The sequence below is a fragment of the Equus przewalskii genome, chromosome 17 (assembly GCF_037783145.1).
Source record: "Equus przewalskii isolate Varuska chromosome 17, EquPr2, whole genome shotgun sequence".
Taxonomy (NCBI): Eukaryota; Metazoa; Chordata; class Mammalia; order Perissodactyla; family Equidae; genus Equus; species Equus przewalskii.
In genome coordinates this window covers 24,251,225-24,272,420 of record NC_091847.1, presented here as the reverse complement: position 1 = coordinate 24,272,420, position 21,196 = coordinate 24,251,225, and the positions used below count along the sequence as shown (strand labels likewise).

The 21,196-nt window shown below is 34.8% G+C and overlaps 1 protein-coding gene across 3 annotated transcripts in view; it reads left to right on the top strand.

Annotated features, from left to right (window-relative positions):
• LRP1B (LDL receptor related protein 1B) overlaps window positions 1–21,196 on the top strand; it is a 1,824,802-nt gene that overhangs the window by 607,558 nt on the left and 1,196,048 nt on the right. For all 3 annotated transcript variants that reach the window (XM_070581263.1, XM_070581262.1, XM_070581261.1), the window contains one exon: window positions 8,150–8,287. In XM_070581263.1, coding sequence (XP_070437364.1) covers window positions 8,150–8,287 — 138 coding nt within the window. The remainder of the gene's footprint in view (window positions 1–8,149; window positions 8,288–21,196) is intronic.

The following is a 21,196-nucleotide window of genomic DNA, read 5'->3' as shown; positions in this document are numbered from 1 at the left end:
GAAAGTAAGTTGTAAATAATGCTAATTAGGTTTCCATTAGATGATGAAATCAGGCCAAGGAGCTTGGTTTCATTGTGGCCAGCAACCGAGATGATCATGATTTTGAAAATACTCGTTGGGTCAAAGCGGCATTTATTTTTATTTTGTTTTGTTTTGTTTTTAGAAAGAAAATCATAGGAAAGCAGTGGACTAGAATTCTGTGATTCCTAATTTTCAGCTTCGTTTAATTTTTCTTTTAATTTTTAATCAATTAATTAATTTTGCTCTAACATTGGATTATAATATTATATAACTTTCAGATATACATCGTAATCTATTTTGTATTCTGTGTAGATTACGTCATGTTCACCACCCAAAGACTAACTATATCCATCAGCACATATGTGTGCCTAATCACCCCTTTCGCCCTCCCCCCTCCCCCCTTCCCCTCTGCTAACCATAAATCCAATCTCTGTTGCTATGTGTTTGTCGTTCTTTTTTTCTTCTACTTATGAGTGAGATCATGTGGTATTTGACTTTCTCCCTCTGACTTATTTCAATTAGCATAATACCCTCCAGGTCCAGTCCATGTTGTTGCAAATGGCCAGATTTCATCATTTCTTATGGCTCCGTAGTACTCCATTGGGTATATATACCACATCTTTATCCATTCATCCCTTGATGGGCACCTAGGTTGCTTCTAAGTCTTGGCTATTGTGCATAAGGCTGCGATGAACATAATGGTGCATGTATCTTTATGCGTTTGTGTTTCAAGTTCTTTGAATAAATATCCAGCAGTGGAATAGCTGGATCATATGGTAGATCTATTCTTAATTTTCTGAGGATACTCCATACTGCTTTCCACAGTGGCTGCACCAGCTGGCACTCCCACCAGCAGAGTATGAGAGTTCCCTTCTCTCCACATCCTCTCCAACACTTGTTGTTTCCTGTCTTGTTAATTATAGCCATTCTGACTGTAGTGAAGTGGTATCTCATTGTAGTTTTGATTTGCATTTCCCTGATAGTTAATGATGTTAAACACCTTTTCATGTGCCTGTTGGCCATGTGTATATCTTCTTTGGAGAAATCTCTGTTCAGATCTTCTGCCTATTTTTTAATTGGGTTGTTGATTTTTCAAATTGTTAAGATGTATGAGTCCTTTTATACTTTGAATATTAACCCCTTATCTGATATATGGTTTGATTAAGTCTATTCCTAGGTATTTTATTCTTTTAGTTGCCATTGTAAATGGGATTTTGTTCTTAATTTCTCTTTCTGCTACTTCGTTGTTAGTGTATAGAAACACAACTGATTTTTGTATGTTGATTTTGTATCCTGAGACTTGACTGTATTTATTACTTCCAAAAGTTTTTTAATCGATTCTTTAGGGTTTTCTATATACAAAATCATGTCATCTGCAAATAGTGATAGTTTCACTTCTTCTTGTCCAGTTTGGATCCCCTTTATTTCTTTTACTTGCCTGATTGCTCTGGCTTGGACTACGTTAAGTAAGAGTGGTGAAAGTGGGCATGCTTGTCTGGTTCCTGTTCTTAGAGGGATAACTTTCAGTTTTTCTCCATTGAGAATGATGTTAGCTGTAGGTTTGTCATATATGGCATTTATTATGTTAAGGTATTTTCCTTCTATACCCATTTTATTTAGAGTTTTTATCATAAATGGATGCTGTATCTTGTCAAATGCTTTCTCTGCATCTATTGAAATGATCGTGTGATTTTTATTCTTCATTTTGTTAATGTGGTGTAGTACGCTGGTTGATTTGCAGATGTTGAACCATCCCCACACACCTGGAATAAAACCCACTTGATCATGATGTATGATCTTTTTAGGGTATTGTTGTATGCAATTTGCTGGTATCATGCTGATGATTTTTGCATCATTGTTCATCAGTGATATTGGTCTGTAATTTTCTTTTTTTGAGTTGTCTTTGTCTGGTTTTGATATTAGGATAATGTTGGCTTCACAGAATGCGTTAGGAAGCCTCCCCTCCTCTTCAATTTTTTGGATCAGTTTGAGAAGGATAGGTATTAAGTCTTCTTTGAATGTTTGGTAGAATTCACCAGGGAAGCCATCTGGTCCTGGACTTTTATCTTTTAGGAGGTTTTTGATTGCTGTTTCAATCTCCTTACTGGTGGTTGGACTATTCACATTCTCTACTTCTTGATCCAGTTTTGGAAGGTTGTATGATTCTAAGACTTTATCCATTTCTTCTAGATTATCCAATTTGTTGGCCTGTAGCTTTTCATGATATTCTTTTATAATCTTTTGTATTTCAGAGGTGTCTCTTATAACTTTTCCTCTTTCATTTCTGATTGTATTTATTTGAGCCTTCTTTCTTTTTTTCTTGATGTGTCTAGCTAAAGGTTTGTCAATTTTGTTTATCTTTTCAAAGAACCAGCTCTTGGTTTCATGTTTTTCTATTACTTTTTTAGTCTCTATGTTACTTGTTTCTGCTCTGATTTTTATTATTTCCTTCCTTCTGCTGATGTTTGGCTTTGTTTGTTCTTCTTTTTCCAATTCCTTTAGGTGTACTGTTAGATTGTTTATTTGGGATTTTTCTTGTTTGTTGAGGTAGGCCTGAATTGCTATAAACTTCCCTCTTAGAACCACTTTTGCTGTATTCATAGATTTTGTCATGTCGTATTTTCATTTTCATTTGTCTCCAGGTAATTTTTAATTTCTCCTTTGATTTCTTCATTGACCCAATCATTGTTCGGTAGCATTTTGTTTAATCTCCACATTTTTGTGGCTTTTCTGATTTTCTTCTTGTAGTTGATTTCTAGTTTCATACCTTTGTGGTCAGAAAAGATGCTTGGTATTACTTTGATTTTCTTAAATTTATTGAGACTTGTTTTGTGGCCTAATATGTTATCAATCCCGGAGAATGTTCCATATGCATTTGAAAAGAATGTGTATTCTGCAGTTCTTGGATGCAATGTTCTGTATATCTACTAAGTCTATCTGGTCTAATGTGGCTTTAAGGCCAGTGTCTCCTTATTGATCTTCTGTTTGGATGATCTATCTGTTGGTGTAAGTGGAGTGTTAAAGTCCCCTGCTAGTATTGTGTTACTGTCCATTTCTCCTTTTATGCCTTTTAATAATTGCTTTATATATTTTGTGCTCCTATGCTGGGTGCATAGATATTTGCAAGTGTTATATCTTATTCGATTGTTCCCTTTATCATCATGTAGTGCCCTTCTTTGTCTGTTGTTACACTTTTTGTTTTAAAGTCTATTTTGTCTGATATAAGTATTGCTATCCCTGCTTTCTTTCCTTCGCCATTTGCATGGAGTATCTTTTTCCATCCTTTCACTCTCAGTTTGTGAGTGTCTTTAGGTCTAAAGTATGTCACTTGTATGCCACATATATATGGGTCTTGGTTTTTTTTTATCCAGTTTGCCACCCTCTGCCTTTTGATTGGAGCATTTAATCCATTGACATTTAAAATAGCTATAGATAAATATGTATTTATTGCCATCTTGTTACTTTTTTTTCTGGCTGTTTTAGTAGTTCTTCTCTGTTCCTTTCTTCTTCTCTTGCTCTCTTCCATGTGGTTTGATGGCTTCACTGTTAGCAGGACCATGGAGAATTTGGGGAGAAGAAGCTCACAGAATATTGGAAGGAGAGGTCACAGTGAGAAGGGAATGGGAATGCAGCAGGTACAGTCTATATTTTGGAGAAGTTTAATGGTTAAAAGCCATTCCATTCTGTGGCAGGTGTCCCACATATAAAGTAGCGGAAGATGGGCATGGACGTTAGCTCAGGGCCAGTCTTCCTCAGCAAAACATAGGAGGATTAGTGGCAGATGTTAGCTCAGAGCTAATCTTCCTCAAAAAAATAGTAAAAAAATTAAGAAAAATTTTGAAAAGATAGGAGAAAAGGGATGCCATTTGAAGGAAAGTTCAGTCAGCAAAAATAACTTTATTCTTGAGTCTAGGTTAAGAAAATTGAACGAGATTGGAGGCAGAGGACTTCGACCCATTGGAAAGATAGAAAGGAGAAATACAACCAGGCAGCAAGTCTTGATAGGACAAAACTCAAAAAGTGGGATGTGATAGAGTATAAGATGGAGAGGTTAACTTTGGGGGAGAGGATGGATGCTGGTCCTTCTAAGATATGATGATAAAGTAACTAGTACAGATATTTGACTGTATCTGCCATTATAGGAGAAAAACCTCCACCCCTTCACAAAGTGTACTGTCTCAATTATCTTTAATCAGAAAACATATTTGATGAGACTTATGTCTTTCTTACCACTTTGTGCTGAATGGGTAAGATGTTACTCTGTTTATAAATAAATGAAATGTTTTGAATGCCTAAAAGTCTTCATGAGATGAATCAATTAATGTAACATTGACATATTCTCAGGAATTCATGTAGCCTCCTTTATCACAGGCCCCTTCTTGTCACACAGGTAGTAATCAGGCTGAGTTTTCTCTCCTTTTATAGGATAGCCTAAAATAGCCTCATGGGATATACATACCTTTACTACCCGAATGATCATTGGGTATCAAGGATAGACTATTCCCCAAAACAATAGTAGAGTAAATGCCCATCTGCCTGGTTTCTGGGAGAATTTCAGTTGTAGCAGGCATTGCTACTTCTCAGACTCGTCCATCTCTGTGACCATTTTCCAGAAAGAACAACAAGAAACAACTGGTTTTAGCAGTTTTCCAACTGAATTATCCCAACACTGGTCAAATGGATTTGAGATATTGATGCCCTCAATTTTGAGATTAATTCCCAAGACCTGGGCAACCTCTACAAATAATTCCTGCTACTTACTTCAGCGTATTTTGTAAACATTATCGTTGTCTTAATGTGCTTCGATATGAAAATTTGGGAAGGACTGGGTAAGGTACAATCCATCAATCTATGGCCCAGCTGTCTTACTGGTTACGCAGTGGTGATGGAAACCAAGATGAGGATACCAAAGATGGGGAATACTGTAGTGGCTAGTCTATAACCAATTAACTCTTTCGTTCTCTCAAACAAACAAATTCCTCTTTTGTCCTTACATGTTACCACTAGGAAGAATCTAATAGTTCTATATACTGTCTTTGTGAAATCCAGACATTTTTCTTGTTGTCTCAAAATTTGTAAATAGCTGAGCTACTTCTGAACACCAGGTGTGCCTTTCACCTGTTCTATCAAGTTCATCAGTTAGCTGACAGTCTTAGAAATGAAAAATCATACTTTCATTTGAGCCAAGATGTGGAGCAATTTTTTAAAAATCTTGATTTTTATAAGAAATACTAAGTCATTTTTGGTGTCCAACTATAAAATTTCTAAAATATCTCAGGTTCTTTCTATGCGTTATTTTCAGAATTTATACAGAGATCTAAATATGTCTGGCTTAAACACTACTTTGACATTTATGCAAAGACGCATGTTTTCAAATTTTTAAGAATCAGCCAATTAATCTTAAAAAGAAGTATTCTGTGACTGTTGGTCACAGACGTTTACAGCTTTTCAAAACTAACGTATATTTTTACATTTTATTTTTAAAATGAATTTAGATTAATCTTACAAATGTAAGATCCAATAGCTGAAAACTCTTAGTAAAAAAGTTTCACTTACTTTTATTTCCATAATTTGGGTTTAAATTTATACACTTGTATTTTAATTATAAATATGGGAATAAATGTATATTTTTAAAAATATTGATACTACAGTTATAGAGACATGTTACAGTAAAATGAGTTGTGCTTTTGAGGTGACAAGCGTTTGACAAAATTAATAGCCTTGTATAGCAGCAATTCTATCAATATCCATGCAAAAAATACAAGGATACCTGTTAGTGGCAACACTTCAGCAAGCGAAACTACATCATAAAAATTTGTTTACAGGGGGCCTGCCTGGTGGCACAGTGGTTAACTTTGCACATTCCACTTCCATGGCCTGGGGTTCGGCAGTTCGGATCCTGGGTGTAGACCTACACACCACTTGTCAAGCATTGCTGTGGCAGGCATCCCACATAGAAAGTAAAGGAAGATGGGCATGGATGTTAGCTCAGGGCCAGTCTTCTTCAGCAAAAAGAGGCAGATTGGCAACGGATGTTAGCTCAGGGCTAATCTTCCTCAAAAAAAAGAAAAAAAAATATTTACATCCCTCAAACATAAAAGGTTGAAAGCTCTTTTAGCATCAAATAAAATCACATACAACTGTAATTCATGTTTGGTAAGCATTTCAGAAATATATCTTACTTCTGGCAATTCCAGTTGTCTTTGCTTTTTTTGCTTGTGTAATATTTTTGTTTTCTTTTTTCTTTGTTTTCTAATTCTATTATATCACTATCTCTGCAATTCTCATAATTTTGCATATCCTAGAATATGTTAGATTGGTCTTTTCATTATTCTCATTATTTTGCCTCAAGTAAATAGTGAAAGTCAAACAAATTTTTAAGCTTTTTTTCTCCTTTTGGGGCTTGCAATAGAAAAGAAAGTTATGAGATTTTAATGTTTTCCAGTAGGCAACTCACCTTCTTGGAACATTCTTTACTTAACTATGATAACAGCAAACACTTATTTAGTGTTTGCCAGGAGAAATGCTAAGAGCTTTTTATAAGATCCTTACAACAACCTAGTGAAGCACAGAGAAGGTACATAATCTGCCAAAGTCACTCCATTTATAAATGATGGGACCAAGAATTGGACCCAAGAATCTGGCTCTGGAGTCTATTAAAAACTCCCCTGTGCTGCATTAATTTACATGATTAACACATGTTGAATTCTTACTCTGAGCCTGCATCTCACAGTGCTCAGTGCTTTGCTATCAATACCTTTTTTTTTTGTTTTTGCTGAAGAAGATTCACTCTGAGCTAACATCTGTTGCTGATCTTTCTCTTTTTTTGCTTGAGAAATATTAGCCTTAAGCTCACATCTGTGCCAGTCCTCCTCTATTTTCTGTGTGGGTTGCTGCCACAGCATGGCTTGACAAGTGGTTTATGTCCATGCCTGAGATCTGAACCTGCAAACCTGGGCCGCCAAAGCAGAGTATGCTGGACTTAACTACTACGCCGTGGGCCAGCTCCACCATCAATAACTTTTGACATTCACAACAACTCTACAAGGTAGACTCAGCTGATCGTTCCATTTACAAATGAGAAAACTATTGCTTAGTTGCTTAAATAAATTAATGTCTCATGGGTATTGACAGAACTACGATTAAATGCTAAGTGTGTCTGACTGTAGAATCTGGACTGCTGCAATAATCAGTGTCAGATTAATACACGATTGCGGTCATATGGTATGACTGCACTTTGGATTGGGGAGAGCTGGGGAAGCTTACTAGTCATTTGGGGAATTTGGAGAGTGCTTATAGAAGTGTAGATAGGATTTGGGAATTAGCAACCTGAAGTTTAGACAATAACATCCAATTTGGATGTTTGATAAAGAATTGAAATTGATGAACTTTGAGAAAAACTTAGTATTCTGACTTAAGAATATCTTTAAAAAGACAAAGGGTGATTATATAAAGTTTCATTACCACTAGCAGGTAAACTCAGTGAGTATGCCCTGTTTATCATCGCCTCCTCATACTTTAGCAAATTCTATTGCATGAAAGTTATTCAGTAAAGTTTTTTTTAAACAAAATAATCCATATATAAATAAGTATATAACTAGCTGGTCTTTATATTTCTAAAGAACAAATTAAAAACAAGATAACTTCTAGGTTGACACAACTTTATTTAAATTCTACTAACACCTTTTTGTTTGTGTTACCTGATAGCCTAACAAGAGACTTGCCAAGAAGTTGCCATTATCCATATTTCACAGTTGAGGAAATTGAGACTTACAGAGTTTAAGTACCTTGCCCACTTATCTGAGGATAAGAGATAGAAAAGTGACTCAAACCAACCCTCAGATTTTAAATCCATGCTACTTTGAAGGTTGAAAAGAATTCTTGCGTTTTTAATGCATTATATGAAAAAATACACAATATTTTATTTCATATGCAGCTTTTAAAAATTAGGTTTTTTAATCACATAGGCTAATTTCGATGTCTCTGAGAATCAGAGCTGCCCTCTGGTAGTATTTTCCATAGTTTTGTTTTGTAAATTAATGCTAGTAGTTTCTCATGCATAAGAGTTTTAGTATTAAAAAAGTGAAGCTAACCCACATCTCTCTATACTTCTTTATCTTTTCTTCAGGCCCTGAGGAGGTAGAGATCAAGTGCCCCTTGAATCACATTGCTTGCCTTGGTGCCAACAAATGTGTTCATTTATCCCAGCTGTGCAATGGCGTCCTGGACTGCTCAGATGGGTATGACGAAGGAATACACTGCCGGGGTGAGTCCATTTGCGGAGCAATGAACTGAAATATTAAAGTTTTTATAATTTTAAGGAAAGTTCAAAGAGAACCTATAACCTGTCTTTTATTTCAACCATAATCTTATCAGTTATTGAGAAAGCGTGAATTTTATTGCCAGAGACACTCAATATGCATTTCAAAGCTGCAACTATTGTGCTTTATTAAAAAATGCTATTAGAAAAAAAATACATTTAGATTTTGAAGTTGGGCTCTTAAATAATTATATATTTCATAGAAAAGACTACTTTTGCGCAAAGGACAAATGAGAAGTCTTTGTCACAGTAAATCGATACCATACAGGGTTATAAGCTTGTTTTTCTGAAGCTTTGCTTAAACGAACAATATTTGAAGTAAAACCTCCAGAGCCAAATATTCTATTTGGATGTATTCATGCGAAAATTTTCCTTAAAACTATTTCCATGAGGTTATACTATTAAGTGTCTTTCTTTTTAAAAATTAACATCTAAATCCTAAGGTGGTCAATGGTTTACCGACACAGTCATGTGCCACTTAATGACATGGATAGGTTCTGAGAAATGTCTCTTTATGTGATTTTGTCATTGGGCGAACAACATAGAGTGCACTTACACAAAACTAGATGGTATAGCTTACTACACAACTAAGTTATATGGTACTAATCCTATAGGATCACTATCATATATGTGGTCAATCATTGACCAAAACATCATTTTGTGGCACATGATGATATATTAATGATAGGAGGAAAAAATAATTAAGATCCCAAAATTAATAAAAAGTTCATAGAACTGACACATTCTAATGGAACTGGCTGGGGAGGGGGAAGGAAATGTCAGACAAAGAAATAGGAAAAAGTCAACGATTAAGGTAAGGAAATCTGGAAACAGAATCAAGGTATCAATCAAGTGAATTAGGCTGCAAGATGGAGCCGAGAAAGAAACCACTGAACCAGAAGTCTCCAACTCAGATTCTTACAGGCTAAATGTAACACAAAGGATATTTATTGAAGCTAAGACCTCAGAGAGTCATCAGTCCTTCATGTTGGCGTCAGTAAGATAATAAGGAATAGAAGGAACTGTAGAAAACTGGAGATACATGTCTGGTCTCTGTACAGATTCACACAAACTAATTGTTGCCGTGTAGGAAAAGGTCTTAGGTCACCAAAAGTTTTTCAGGAGGAGCTCCTTATCTGTATAGGTTTAAGGTGTCCAAAGTCAGCTACTGCTTTTTAAAACATTGTGTGGTCAACGATGCATAGGTCAAACAAAACCTGTCTGGAGGCCTGATAGGGCTTATTGGCTGCTACTTCCCCACCTAAAGGCCGAAGTAAACTGGATTCAAGACCAGAGGTGAAGAGATAGATCAGAAAAAGTGTCAATCTCAGAAAAAGAATCCAAAGTGGTGAGGATGTTGAGAAACCGTAGATCAACTGGGTCACTGGGTCTTTTCCTTGTTTTTAAATGGACATCCAGTTATTCTTGTTCTGTGGACAGATTCAGACTGAGAAGTTAAAGGTCTTCCTTCCTTGGCTGAGTTTCCTTTCCTAGCCTTGATCTCTGACAGGGTCACATAAGGAGCCTGCAGAGTATTAGTTTCAGTTATGAACATGTGTAATAATAATTAATAAGGGATTTTATTTTTATTTAAAAGCTTTGTGACATATTCTTTGTTATAATTGTATATTAAAAAGAATAATATTAACATAAAGTAAAGGAAGGAATTATAAAGTGATAGGAGTTAAAGAATTTAATTTTCTTTTCAGAAATTAATTATATTTTCTAGAGCCTAATTCTCTCCACTTCAGTTATAATTCAAGCTTATTACTACATTAAAAAAAATTTTCAGCTAGACATGTGTGACTAAGCTTCTAAAAGAGTGAAATCATCACATTGCCAAATACTTCCTTAGAGGTGATTACACAAATTTGAATATCTTAAACATATTTCAGTACTGTGGATCATACGAAAATATATCTGAGTTCTTTAATAAAGTTTAGAGTTGTGATCTAATAGATGAAGGGATGCCTTAATAGTAAAACAGGGATACAAATAAAAACAAAGTATTTGAACAAAAATAAAATGGCATTAAATTTATGTTGATCTTTGAAAAGATCAGCATATACTTCAGACTGAGGTAGATTTAGAGTATAGTTGGTTATGCTTCTAACTCTTTCCTGTTCCAATTCAGTTTTATAACTGTTCCAAATTTCATATCTTTATCACAAGTGACAACATTTTTTCTTTTTGAATTTGCCAATAGGAGGCTGATTGTACCACTTCGGCCTTTTAAATATTTCTAGATTTAACCACATAAAGTGTTTTAGAAGACCTAAGTAATTTATTATGACCTGTAGTGGACTTAGAAATAACAAGAAGTATATTTGGATTTCTACTTTTTATTTACCTCTGTAGATGGTCTTTTACCTAATTCTGTGGCCTTGCACAACTACATAGGACAGTAGGATTAGGTGACTGAAAAGATATAGTCATTCCCGAGACAGTGGTTTAATAAAATATTCCTGCATTGAGAAAAGAAAATTAGAAATGTGTTTGCCTGCTTGGCCTGGAGGAGTACCCCTGCACATAGACAAAAAACAAATCTTTTTGGCAGCCCTAGATTTATCGCATGTATATAGTTTGTGTTTAAATGAGAGAAGATGACTGATTGTAGGCAAAAGTACATCATTGGAACTAAGTCCACTTTCCCATCCTCAACCTTCCTCCTAATTTTGGGTCACATTCAATGAAAAAATGTTTTCTGAAGAGTTAGTTAGGCAGCAACCTTGTCATGTCTCTAAGGACTTTCTCATCTACTATAGACATATAATAAAAAAAGGAACCAAATTAATTCAACATTGCACTGATTTTTAGAAATTCATTTCCTTTGCAGAACAGTTCTGTCTAAATCACTTTGCTTTTCATTACTGCCTTTTTGTTGCGATCTAAGCACATACTCTAAGTAATTATACATGAGGCCTAAGACATAATTCAAAGATGGATGTGTTTTCTTTTTTTAAGAAAGGACCAAAGGTACATTTGGTGGTATATTTACGTCCTTTATGAAAATTAATAAGGAGAAAAGTTTAACATTTTGGAGGTGAAATGCTGGTCTTGGGAATGCTTTTGTAGCAACTGAATTGTTTTCTGAATGTCTCCTAGAAAAATCAATTTCTTCCTGGTAAGGGTAATGAAAAAATATCTATTATTAATGATTTTCTGTAACACTGATATTTTAATCTCCATAATTTAGCTTCGTTTGAAGAAAGAAAAGTGGAGTTTTGTATATGAGTGTACTTATATATAGGAATGCGCTTGTAAAAATTTTACGATAAGAACATTCAAAATCGTTCAAAATGGAAAATATCATCTCTTCCTACATAGTGTTTCATATTGGTTGTAATATCACTATATGTAAATTGCATGAACAATGAGCAATGAAAACACATTCTGTATAGTACAAGGCTTCTCAATGCAGGATATTTCCACAGAATTCCTCATAACCATACAAAGAATGCTGGAAGACGTAAACAAATTTGGCTAGTAGAGACCAAATTGACTGAGATGTATCAAAACACTTTTACAATTTGACATTCTTAAGATAATTCACTATGTTAACATTTAAAGTGGCTATGGACAAGAAAAGCCTTCTTTTTATTCACAGCCCTAGTTAGCTTACATTTGCAGTGCAAAATGTTCATACATGTAAATGTACAAGGGAGTGAAACTTTCTGAGACACAAACTGCTCTTACTCTGTTAAAAGATTATGGGAACACTTGTCACTGCAAAAAGGGATTTTTATCTTCTGGGTCTCTAGAAAAAGGGATTATGTAATCTATGTGATTGTTTTCCAGCAAACATCTCAATGTCCTTTTAAATTTAAGAGGATAAAATGTGCACTGAATTTGCTAAAACTGATTAGGGAATGAAACTCTGACATCTGAAAAGTTCACCACCCAAACATACAAATGTGCACACACAAGCACACATATCATTCTTTTCTGATTTTTCTTTTTTCTGTTCTGAACATGTTCCTATGTAATTCTGAGTGTATCTTATATTTAATTGGTGTATTTGATCAGGAATCTAGAAAAGAATAAAATTCTCTATATATCGTTTAACTCCTTGAAATAATGCATATTAAGAATTTTTTAAATTCTGTTTGATTATTTTGCTTTACTTTCCAGTTGGAGTATAATTTTCCTAATATGTGCAATTACATTTTGCTCCATCCACCCACAATCTATAATAATGTATTTATTTTAGATTCTAGAAATTCTAACGTATTTATCTTAGACACCAATTTGTGTTATTTGAAATTTTATATAGTTGTTTTTTTCTTTTATATTACTATTCATAAAACTAAAGTCTTATGAGAAAGTGCTAAAACATCCTGGAAATAATTTACAAATTGGAGGCTTTCTCAAAATGGACCAAGGTAAAGGCTACTTTTATCATCTGTAGTGACTCACCATAGGAAAATTAGTAATCCTTAAAACTTCTTGCTTAAATCTCATATGAATTTCAAATATTCCAAAACGAAATTAATGTAGCTGAATTAGATTTCATTGATTTGACAAAATTAAGTTTAATAAAAGAATTAGGAATTAATTAATTCTTAGCTCAAATATTTAAGTCTGTATTTTTTTATTCTTCCCTAAAGGAAGTATTGTATCTTGTGGTGGTGTTCGATTAGTCATTTCAACACTGATTTCAGAGTGGCATAAGATTAGCTTGTAGCTACTAAGAAGGAAGGAAAGAAGGAAGTTGATGAAGCTGATGAAAAAGACTAGTGAATTTGGAGCACTTTGTTGTTGTTTTTACTTTCACTTTATTGTATCATCGGATCTTGTCCAGTTTAAAAGTTCCCGTGGAAAAATATTGACAATCTCTTTCTAAATTAAAATGAGTTTATGATGCTAGAAAAGGGTATTTTAGAGTGCAGAATCCAAAAACAAAGATATGGAGAAGATGTACGATTACAAGCAATGTTATAGAAAGTGTATCTGTCGGCAACATAAAGCTTACAGCACATGGAGGGAAACTTCACCAGTGTGTACTCAAGTCACTTGAAATGTCGATAAGCCTAGAGCTAAAAAACAAACACCTGGAATTAGCCAGGAAGATCTGGGTTTGTGTGCCCAGACCACTTTTGATTACTGAGGCTAAGGCAACTTAACAGCTGATCCTGCTATGTTCTTTTCTTTGTGTTGAGTTGTGCTAAGGTGATCAGATAATCTCAAATCCATCTCAAGTGTCAGCATTTTCTCTCAAAGAGATTAGTTTAAGTAATTGAGTTAGTTTAGTGAAAGACTATGACCCTTAACACTGGTTGATTTCAGGACCAAATTAATACTTCTTAGAAGCAAAGTGACAATTCCTAGAAAGAATAAGTCTTCTACAAGTGTACAAGTCTATCTGGCTATATCGACTTTGCAAGGCTATAGCAGATATTGTTTATATTGACAAATGACACTTGTATAAAGTTAGGATAGTGTACTTCTTGAAGACTATTCTAAATATATATATATGTCTGTGTACATATACATGTATATGTACACAGACATATATATATATATACATACATAAGGATATATATTCATTTTTAGAATCTTAGTTTTATAAATTCTTTTTAATTAGAAATATACTATTGCACAGATATCTGACTTCTTATCACTGATTTTTCAGATAGAATTGGTAAACAATTCCTGCTAAAGAGACTTGGAGTTTAAGTTTCAACTGTTTCTTTGAATATGTTGACTTCTAGAGACAGCTGACTAGCTAACAGAATACCAGTAGGGAAAGGGCGACTGAGTAATTTGGCTCTATATCATAGCTCAGCATTTGAAAGGATAATCTAAAACAGTTTATTGCTTATTGGAAGTGAATATTTTTGTAGTGGATATACAGCTTTGATTCATGTTAAAATTATACTAATTAGTATCCTCTGGCCCCAAATACTACTATTTTTAAGAATAACTATGGAAACAAGAAAATTTTGTAAATATAAAAAATGGTGTATAGACATACTAATAGCTTAAAAATGATCAAACATTGAAGGAGTTAACTTAAAAAAAGATTCTTTCTTAAAACTTCATATCAAATTCTGTATATCTCTCTCTTCTTGGTAAATAGTGGTTTCAAATTAAATTATAGTACTTCCATATTTTTTGATCTGATCTTTTCTGTGGTGAAAATCCTGGTGCATTATGGACCTTTAATTGTTGCTGAATTGTACTCTATTTTCAGTTGATTTTAAATAAATGCAAATCAAAACATGGATCCACAACTCACATCCCAGTAGAATATTTATTCTGTTTATTTGCCTAACATCTGTAGGAGAAGAAATAGCAATTGCTTTGATATAGAGCTTTACTCCTTGGTTCAAACAACTCCTATGGTGCCTGTTCCTCAAACACACCAACCTCTTAGAAAGTCTGTGTGAAACCTCAAAAAGTTAGAGAACTCAGATTCCCCACCCCCAGTAATCTCTCCCCAACAGAGGAGACTTGTTAATAGTTCTATCACTTTTGGAATTATTAATTTATATGAATATTCATGGACGCTGGGACTCATCATTTATCTGGATCTTTCCCTCACCTTATTCTTCTTGATATGATGAAAAACAAAGAATAGTTTATAAGAAATAATAATGGGTATGAGGTCAAAATGAAGTTTTTTAAATGTACCAATAGAAACTCAGTAAAGTTTTCCCTATATATTCAATTCTTCCATCAACCTCAGCAAAATTTTATTGAGCACTGACAGTATTCCAGACACTTTCCTAAGCACTGGGTATGTAGAAAATCCTACTTTCTGCTTTCATGGAATTCGTATGTCAAAATGGAGGTAGATAAAAATTGCTAAGGGAGAATAAAATGAGGAGCATCTAATTTTCCTTGAGGGGATTCAGGAAAATTTCCCGAAAGAGCTGATAGTTGATATTGGTCTCACTCTAAACGTTGGATGGGCAAATGAGGGTAAGAAGAGAATTTCAAAAATAGGGAACTATATGTATAGAGGCACAAGTGCATAGGAAAGCATTGTGTGCTCAAGAGAACTCTTAAGTTCTTTGGTAAGGTTGAAGCATAGGATCTTGAAGTGGAGAGAAACATGTTTGAAGCTGAAAAAATACTTAGTGTTAGACCCAGAGTGATTACATTAGAATAAGGATGTAGTATGATCTGCTTAAAATGCACTACATAACACTGTAAAGAGGGAATGAAAGATGATACTAGGATATATTTTCAATAGTATTATAAAGGTGTTAATATGATATTTTTTTACTATTAAGCATATGAAGACTAGAACTGTTGCATATATGTAGCAGATTATGTGATTGATTCTTAGAATGTAAAAATGTGCATTATTATAATCATAACAGTGAGCTAAACAGTACTCTCTCCCTTCACGTTGATCAGCTCCCTGAATACAAGGCATGTTAGGTGTAAGTCTTTAATGTGTCATTTGGACGTAGTTCATGGAGTGAAAGTCAAAATAGATGACGTGGGGAGCCATATTAAGTGAATTCCTTTGCAGATGAAAGTTAGGAATTTGGAAGGTGTATTTACTATTTTAAGCAACCAGAATCCCATCTTTAGCAAGCTACTGAAATGCCACCTTAGTTGATGCCGAAGTTTTGCCCTCTTGTACCTTAACTTTGGGAAATATATAACTATTTCAATATTATTCAAAAGTATGAATTATAATAAATTGCCACTCAGCTCTCTACTCAACCTGAAATGTGAGGCCAAATCCCCTATGATTCATTATTTGGTTTTTGACACAAGCAGCTTGATATTTTAAAAAGTAAGAAATTAAAGCAGGTACCTGAGGTTGAATGGCATCCCCAGGAGTCACACAGGAAGCTGTTTGAGAGCAAGGGTTAAATATTGTGACTTGAGTTCTCATTCTTCAATTTTGACGACTGGGCCTTAACATAGCAACTCACAAAAGTGCGTAAAATTGTTATGCTTCAGCATCCTTTCTGACCTGTTCATAAAGCAGAAAGATGGCTTGTTGAAAATCAACTGAAAAAGATTTTTGAACTATGTATATGTTCCCTGTCGGTTTTATTAATTGATTGAGCAGGAAAAAAAAAATGTGCTGAGCAAACAACAAGCTGGAAAGCTATATAACAAGCTTGCAGAATTGAATGTCTCAATCTGACTATTAGCTCTATCCCCTTGAGAAAAATTAGTGCTTTCATTTAATGAGGGATATGGAAAGGAAATGGAGAAGTCCATTTTAACTCTTTGAAGTAGATTTGCATTAGTTAACAACAGGAAATTAAAAAACACAAAAAATAACTCTTTGGGAATTCAGCTTTCATAATGGGATCTGGAAGGAATAATGAGAAACTTTGCAAAGTCATTCAACGGAAAAAGTTTAAATTTTGAAGGAAAGAACCAACAAAATGCCATTCCAATTGGAAGTAATCAATAAATAGAATATTTGAGATTTGTTAAGCCCAATCTGGAATTCTGGTAAGTCTTATAGAATTTTGCAGGAAATTTCAAGAAATTTTCACATCTTTCAGCCAATGGTTTTTATTCTGAATTTCTAATCTGTTCAAAATTGCAGAAAGAAATATTTCTGCTGCTTTTTCTCTCATCCGTTGTTATCACTTTTACAGTAAACCCTATTCCACTGAATCACATGTGTATTAATGCCATCATAACTGAATATCTCAATATATTAAATAATATTCAGAAAAATAGAATAGCTGTGAGACTGGGGACTTCTGAGCTCCCCATAATTTGTCTCTTCATAAGTTTCTCCAAACCTTTCTACGTATATTTGCATATTTGAGTTTAGGCGTAAGAAACTCATTAAAGATGATTCTTTTGAGGGAAAATACACCATCTGGATTTACTTACATTAGCTCAGTATTTACATTTTAGCTTCCCATTAGATTTGTGATTAAGAGAAAACATGAAATCAAATGATTGACTTCTCTATGCCACAAGACATTGTAGAACCAGTCCAGACAACCCACTGTGGTTGTGGAAACCATAAGATGCCAACCAACGTGAGATCACTCTGCTCGCAGAACTTCCGAATTAGGTCAGTGTGACCTTGAGCCAAGGCTTGAGTGTCAGATGCAAGGAGAATGGGAAGGAAAGCCCCAAAGAGCACTTTTCAGTTCCATTAGCTGATACATGTGATATGTTCTCATTCAGACTACAGATCCAAAACCAAGAGTACCAAGAAAAAAGTCTATACAGATAAATGGCTCAGAGAACTACCCAATATTCTCAAACAGAAGCACTAAGAACCTGAGTGTCTAAGTTTTAGTTAGGTCAAGCAAATATTAAGAGGTTTCAAAGAAGTTTGGAGAAAAGGATTAATAGGTATAAAATGCTCTTCAGTCTAAATAGTTTATATATAACATCTAAATATTACATATAAATTACATGTACAATTTATTGTATATAAATACATGTAGTAACATGTATCTGTGAGTACATACTCTATTAGATTTTCTTAGCCTATGACTATTGGATATCCAGTTGAAGTGATTATTTTAGGCAATTAAAAAATACTTATATTTTTATGTCTTTCACCTGTGTTTTGGTTCATTTCTTCAGTTTTTCAAAACCAGGGTAAGGTGATGTTTCTACTAGTCATGTTCTTACTTTAAGTGTTATTTCAACTCCAAGACAAATGATTTCTAGTTCCTTTTCAGTGAGTCAGCTTTGTATCCTGCCCATCCAAACTAATTACGCAAAACAAAATGGACAGAACCGAGAGAAATATGTTTGGACTGAAAGCCTAGTAATCTCTTCTGACACAGTATAACTTACCTTCTGAAGTGAACTTTTCAATGCAAACGTGCCTTGATTTTATTCATCCTTTTTCGCCCTATCTTATACACCTAATAGATTGGAAATGCCTGAAGAAACTTACATTTAACCTCTACCTCAGTCACTTCTCTACAAGGACTGAGTCGACTGGGAAGAGAAGGCAAACACACAGGAAATAGAGTGAAAAAGTGCAGAAGTGCATGCACTCTTTTGCAGAGTAACTCACAGAGTAAAATGTACCACACTGTATGCTAGATTTATTGGCCTCAAACAAATAATTTGCTCTTTGTCAGGAAGATTCACTCCTGCATTTTGCCTAGAGTGATTTCCTCTTCTCAGTTTTGTGTCTTCTTATTTACCAGAAATGTCTGCAGTATGCAGAAGGGAAGCAAAGTTCTCCTCAATGACTATAACTACAAGTAGAGAAGCAGCAATAACTTTCTCTCAGAGTGAAACAGAATTGTAGGATAATAGGGCCAAAAGGGACTTTCAGAGGTCATCCAGTCCATCCATCTGCCTTTAGGCTGGACTGAACCCAAACTTGCCTAGACAGATTGCTATCTACCAAATTTGGAAGGCCTCCAGGGAGAGAAATTCTGACAACCATTTTTAGCAATGCAGTCAATGCTTAGCAATTTGCACTCTGAGCAAATGCTTGCATACTATGTTATAAAATTCTCCATGCCCTCTCATTTTTAGCCTTTTCCCTCCAAAAGATTCTATATTCTTGTAGCTTAATCATGTTTTTTTTTGGCGCTTCTCCAGATAGCTTTAAATTTTGATCTCTAAAGTTATAAACCATCCCTCTCAACTAACCATGATACAGCTTAAGTGTCTGACTAGTATCCACTGTAATTGACTGTCATAGCTCCTGACTCCTATGGTTTTTTTTACATATTATCTTACACCTTAGCATTGCCTTGTTCACTCACATTGCATCAGTTAGAAATTGTCTTTGTTTGGGAATAACAGAGCTCTTAAAAAGATTGGTAAAAAAAAAAGCCAGAAGTTTATTTTTCTCTCATATAAAAATAGATATTCCATGGCAAGTAAGGTGATTTCATGATGTAATCTGTGTTTCAGACTCCTGTATTTCTGTTTTGGCATCTTTGTCACTGCCTTCCATCCTCAAGGTAGGCTAGATTTTGATCACTGCAGCTCCAAATATCGCATCCATGTTCCAGGAGGAAGGAAGAAGAATAAACTATCTCTACCAAGCAAGTCAACCTCCTTCTTAAGGAACTTTACAGAAGCCGAACTCCCAAATTTCTGTCTTCATGCCATTGGCCAGAATTTTAACACACAGCCACCCTTATTTGCATGAAAGGCCAGGAGATATAGTTTTCCATGTGTACAAATATTGCTTCAATAAAATCAGACTTGGAAGAAGGAAATCATAGATATTTCGTGGCAACTAGAAGTTGAAGCTATACATGCTTTAATTGAGCAATCAGACAGTTGATTCCTTTCCAGATAGATGTTGTGGTTGTACTATGTTTGATAAACCTTATGGGAGGCTTCTAAAGGGCAGAGAGAGCTGGTCATTAACTAGCTCAATGGCTTTGCAAACCAGTAAAATGATGTGTTTGAACAATATCTCTAAGCCTCCTTCCAAATATAAAATTGTATAAATTAAGTACAAAGATTCAGTATACCTGGGAATTACAAGAGAAAGGTCAGGCTGTGATGTAGCAGACTTCCCAGACGTCCAGACTGAATGTCCGTAGAGGATGGTTCCAGGGGAGCCAGAAAAAGCTGGCTGCTGCCTGAGAAAAAACCTGGATAAATGTAATTTATTGGAGAAAGGTACTCTTTCCCTTCCTCCCACCCTCCCTTATTTTTTCCCCCTTTCTTCCCCATTCCTTCCCTCTTCCTCTACTGCTACCCCCAATACCTGCTCCATGTCTTATATTTTTGCAGTCTTTACTTAATATTTTCCTTCCTTCAAATTTAGGCTTAAATTTGAGAGTTTTTAAAAACTATCTAAATTTTAAAACCTTTGCTATTATTTCTCATCTGTGGTCAACCAACCCTATTTCTTCATTTATTTTTACTATGTGGTTTGTCATCATGTATACAACTTTTATTGTGCTATTTAATATTTTGAGAATGCAAAATCATGTTAAATTGCTTTGTTATCTTATTCTCCCTCTGATGGTAAATTTCCTACTGTTTTGTTTTATTTTGCTTTCCTAAGACTACCCATAGTCTACAACCAAACAAATATACCCCAAATATTTTATTTTGTTGCTGCTTACTTTTATTTTGAAGGATCCTTTACTTAATTTTCCTTTGGATTACAAATCCCATCAAGTGATTGCTTTGCCACTTTTTACATCTCCAAATAAATTCTTATGTGTGAGATGTCAATTAAGAAAGCCATTTTTACCACATGCTTCTAGAGAGGAAATAGGTGTTATCTAGGCACTGGACCAGATCTTAATAAAAGCTCACAGTGAAAGCAGCATATCAAATAGTTCTGTTTTGTTCTGTTTTTTGTTAGGAAGACTCTTCCCGAGCTAACATACATTGCCCATCTTCCTCTTTTTTTTTTTTTTTGCTTGAGATTGTCACTGAGCTAACGTCTGTGCCAATCTTCTTCTACTTTGTATGTAGGAGGCCTCCACAGCATGGCTGATGAGTGGTATAGGTCTGCACGTGGGGTGAACCTGCGAAACCCTGACCAGAAGCAGGAGCAATCGGAACTTTAACCACCTGGCCACTGGCTGACCTCAGATGGTTTTTGTGTATATAAAGAAAGAGGGAGGGAAGGGGAGAGGATTGGAGGGCAGCAAAAGAGAAAAGAAGGAGGGCGAAGGCAGGGAAAGGGAGAAAGAGAGATAAGAGTGGAGAGAGAGAGATGGAGTGTATATACAGTAGAGTATCACTCAATACCCATTGCAATTGGCTCTAAAATTAAAATCCTGGATGTCTAAGTACGAGAAGAGCAAGATGAAGAATTCTGGGTGCTGAGAGGAGTCAAATGTTAGAGAGAAAAATATTAATGATTGTACCAAATTCTTTATGCACATACCTCACCCATTCTTCTCATTTTAACACTGGGTAAATCCACATCAGCATGATGGCGTGCTTCTTTTGAATGGC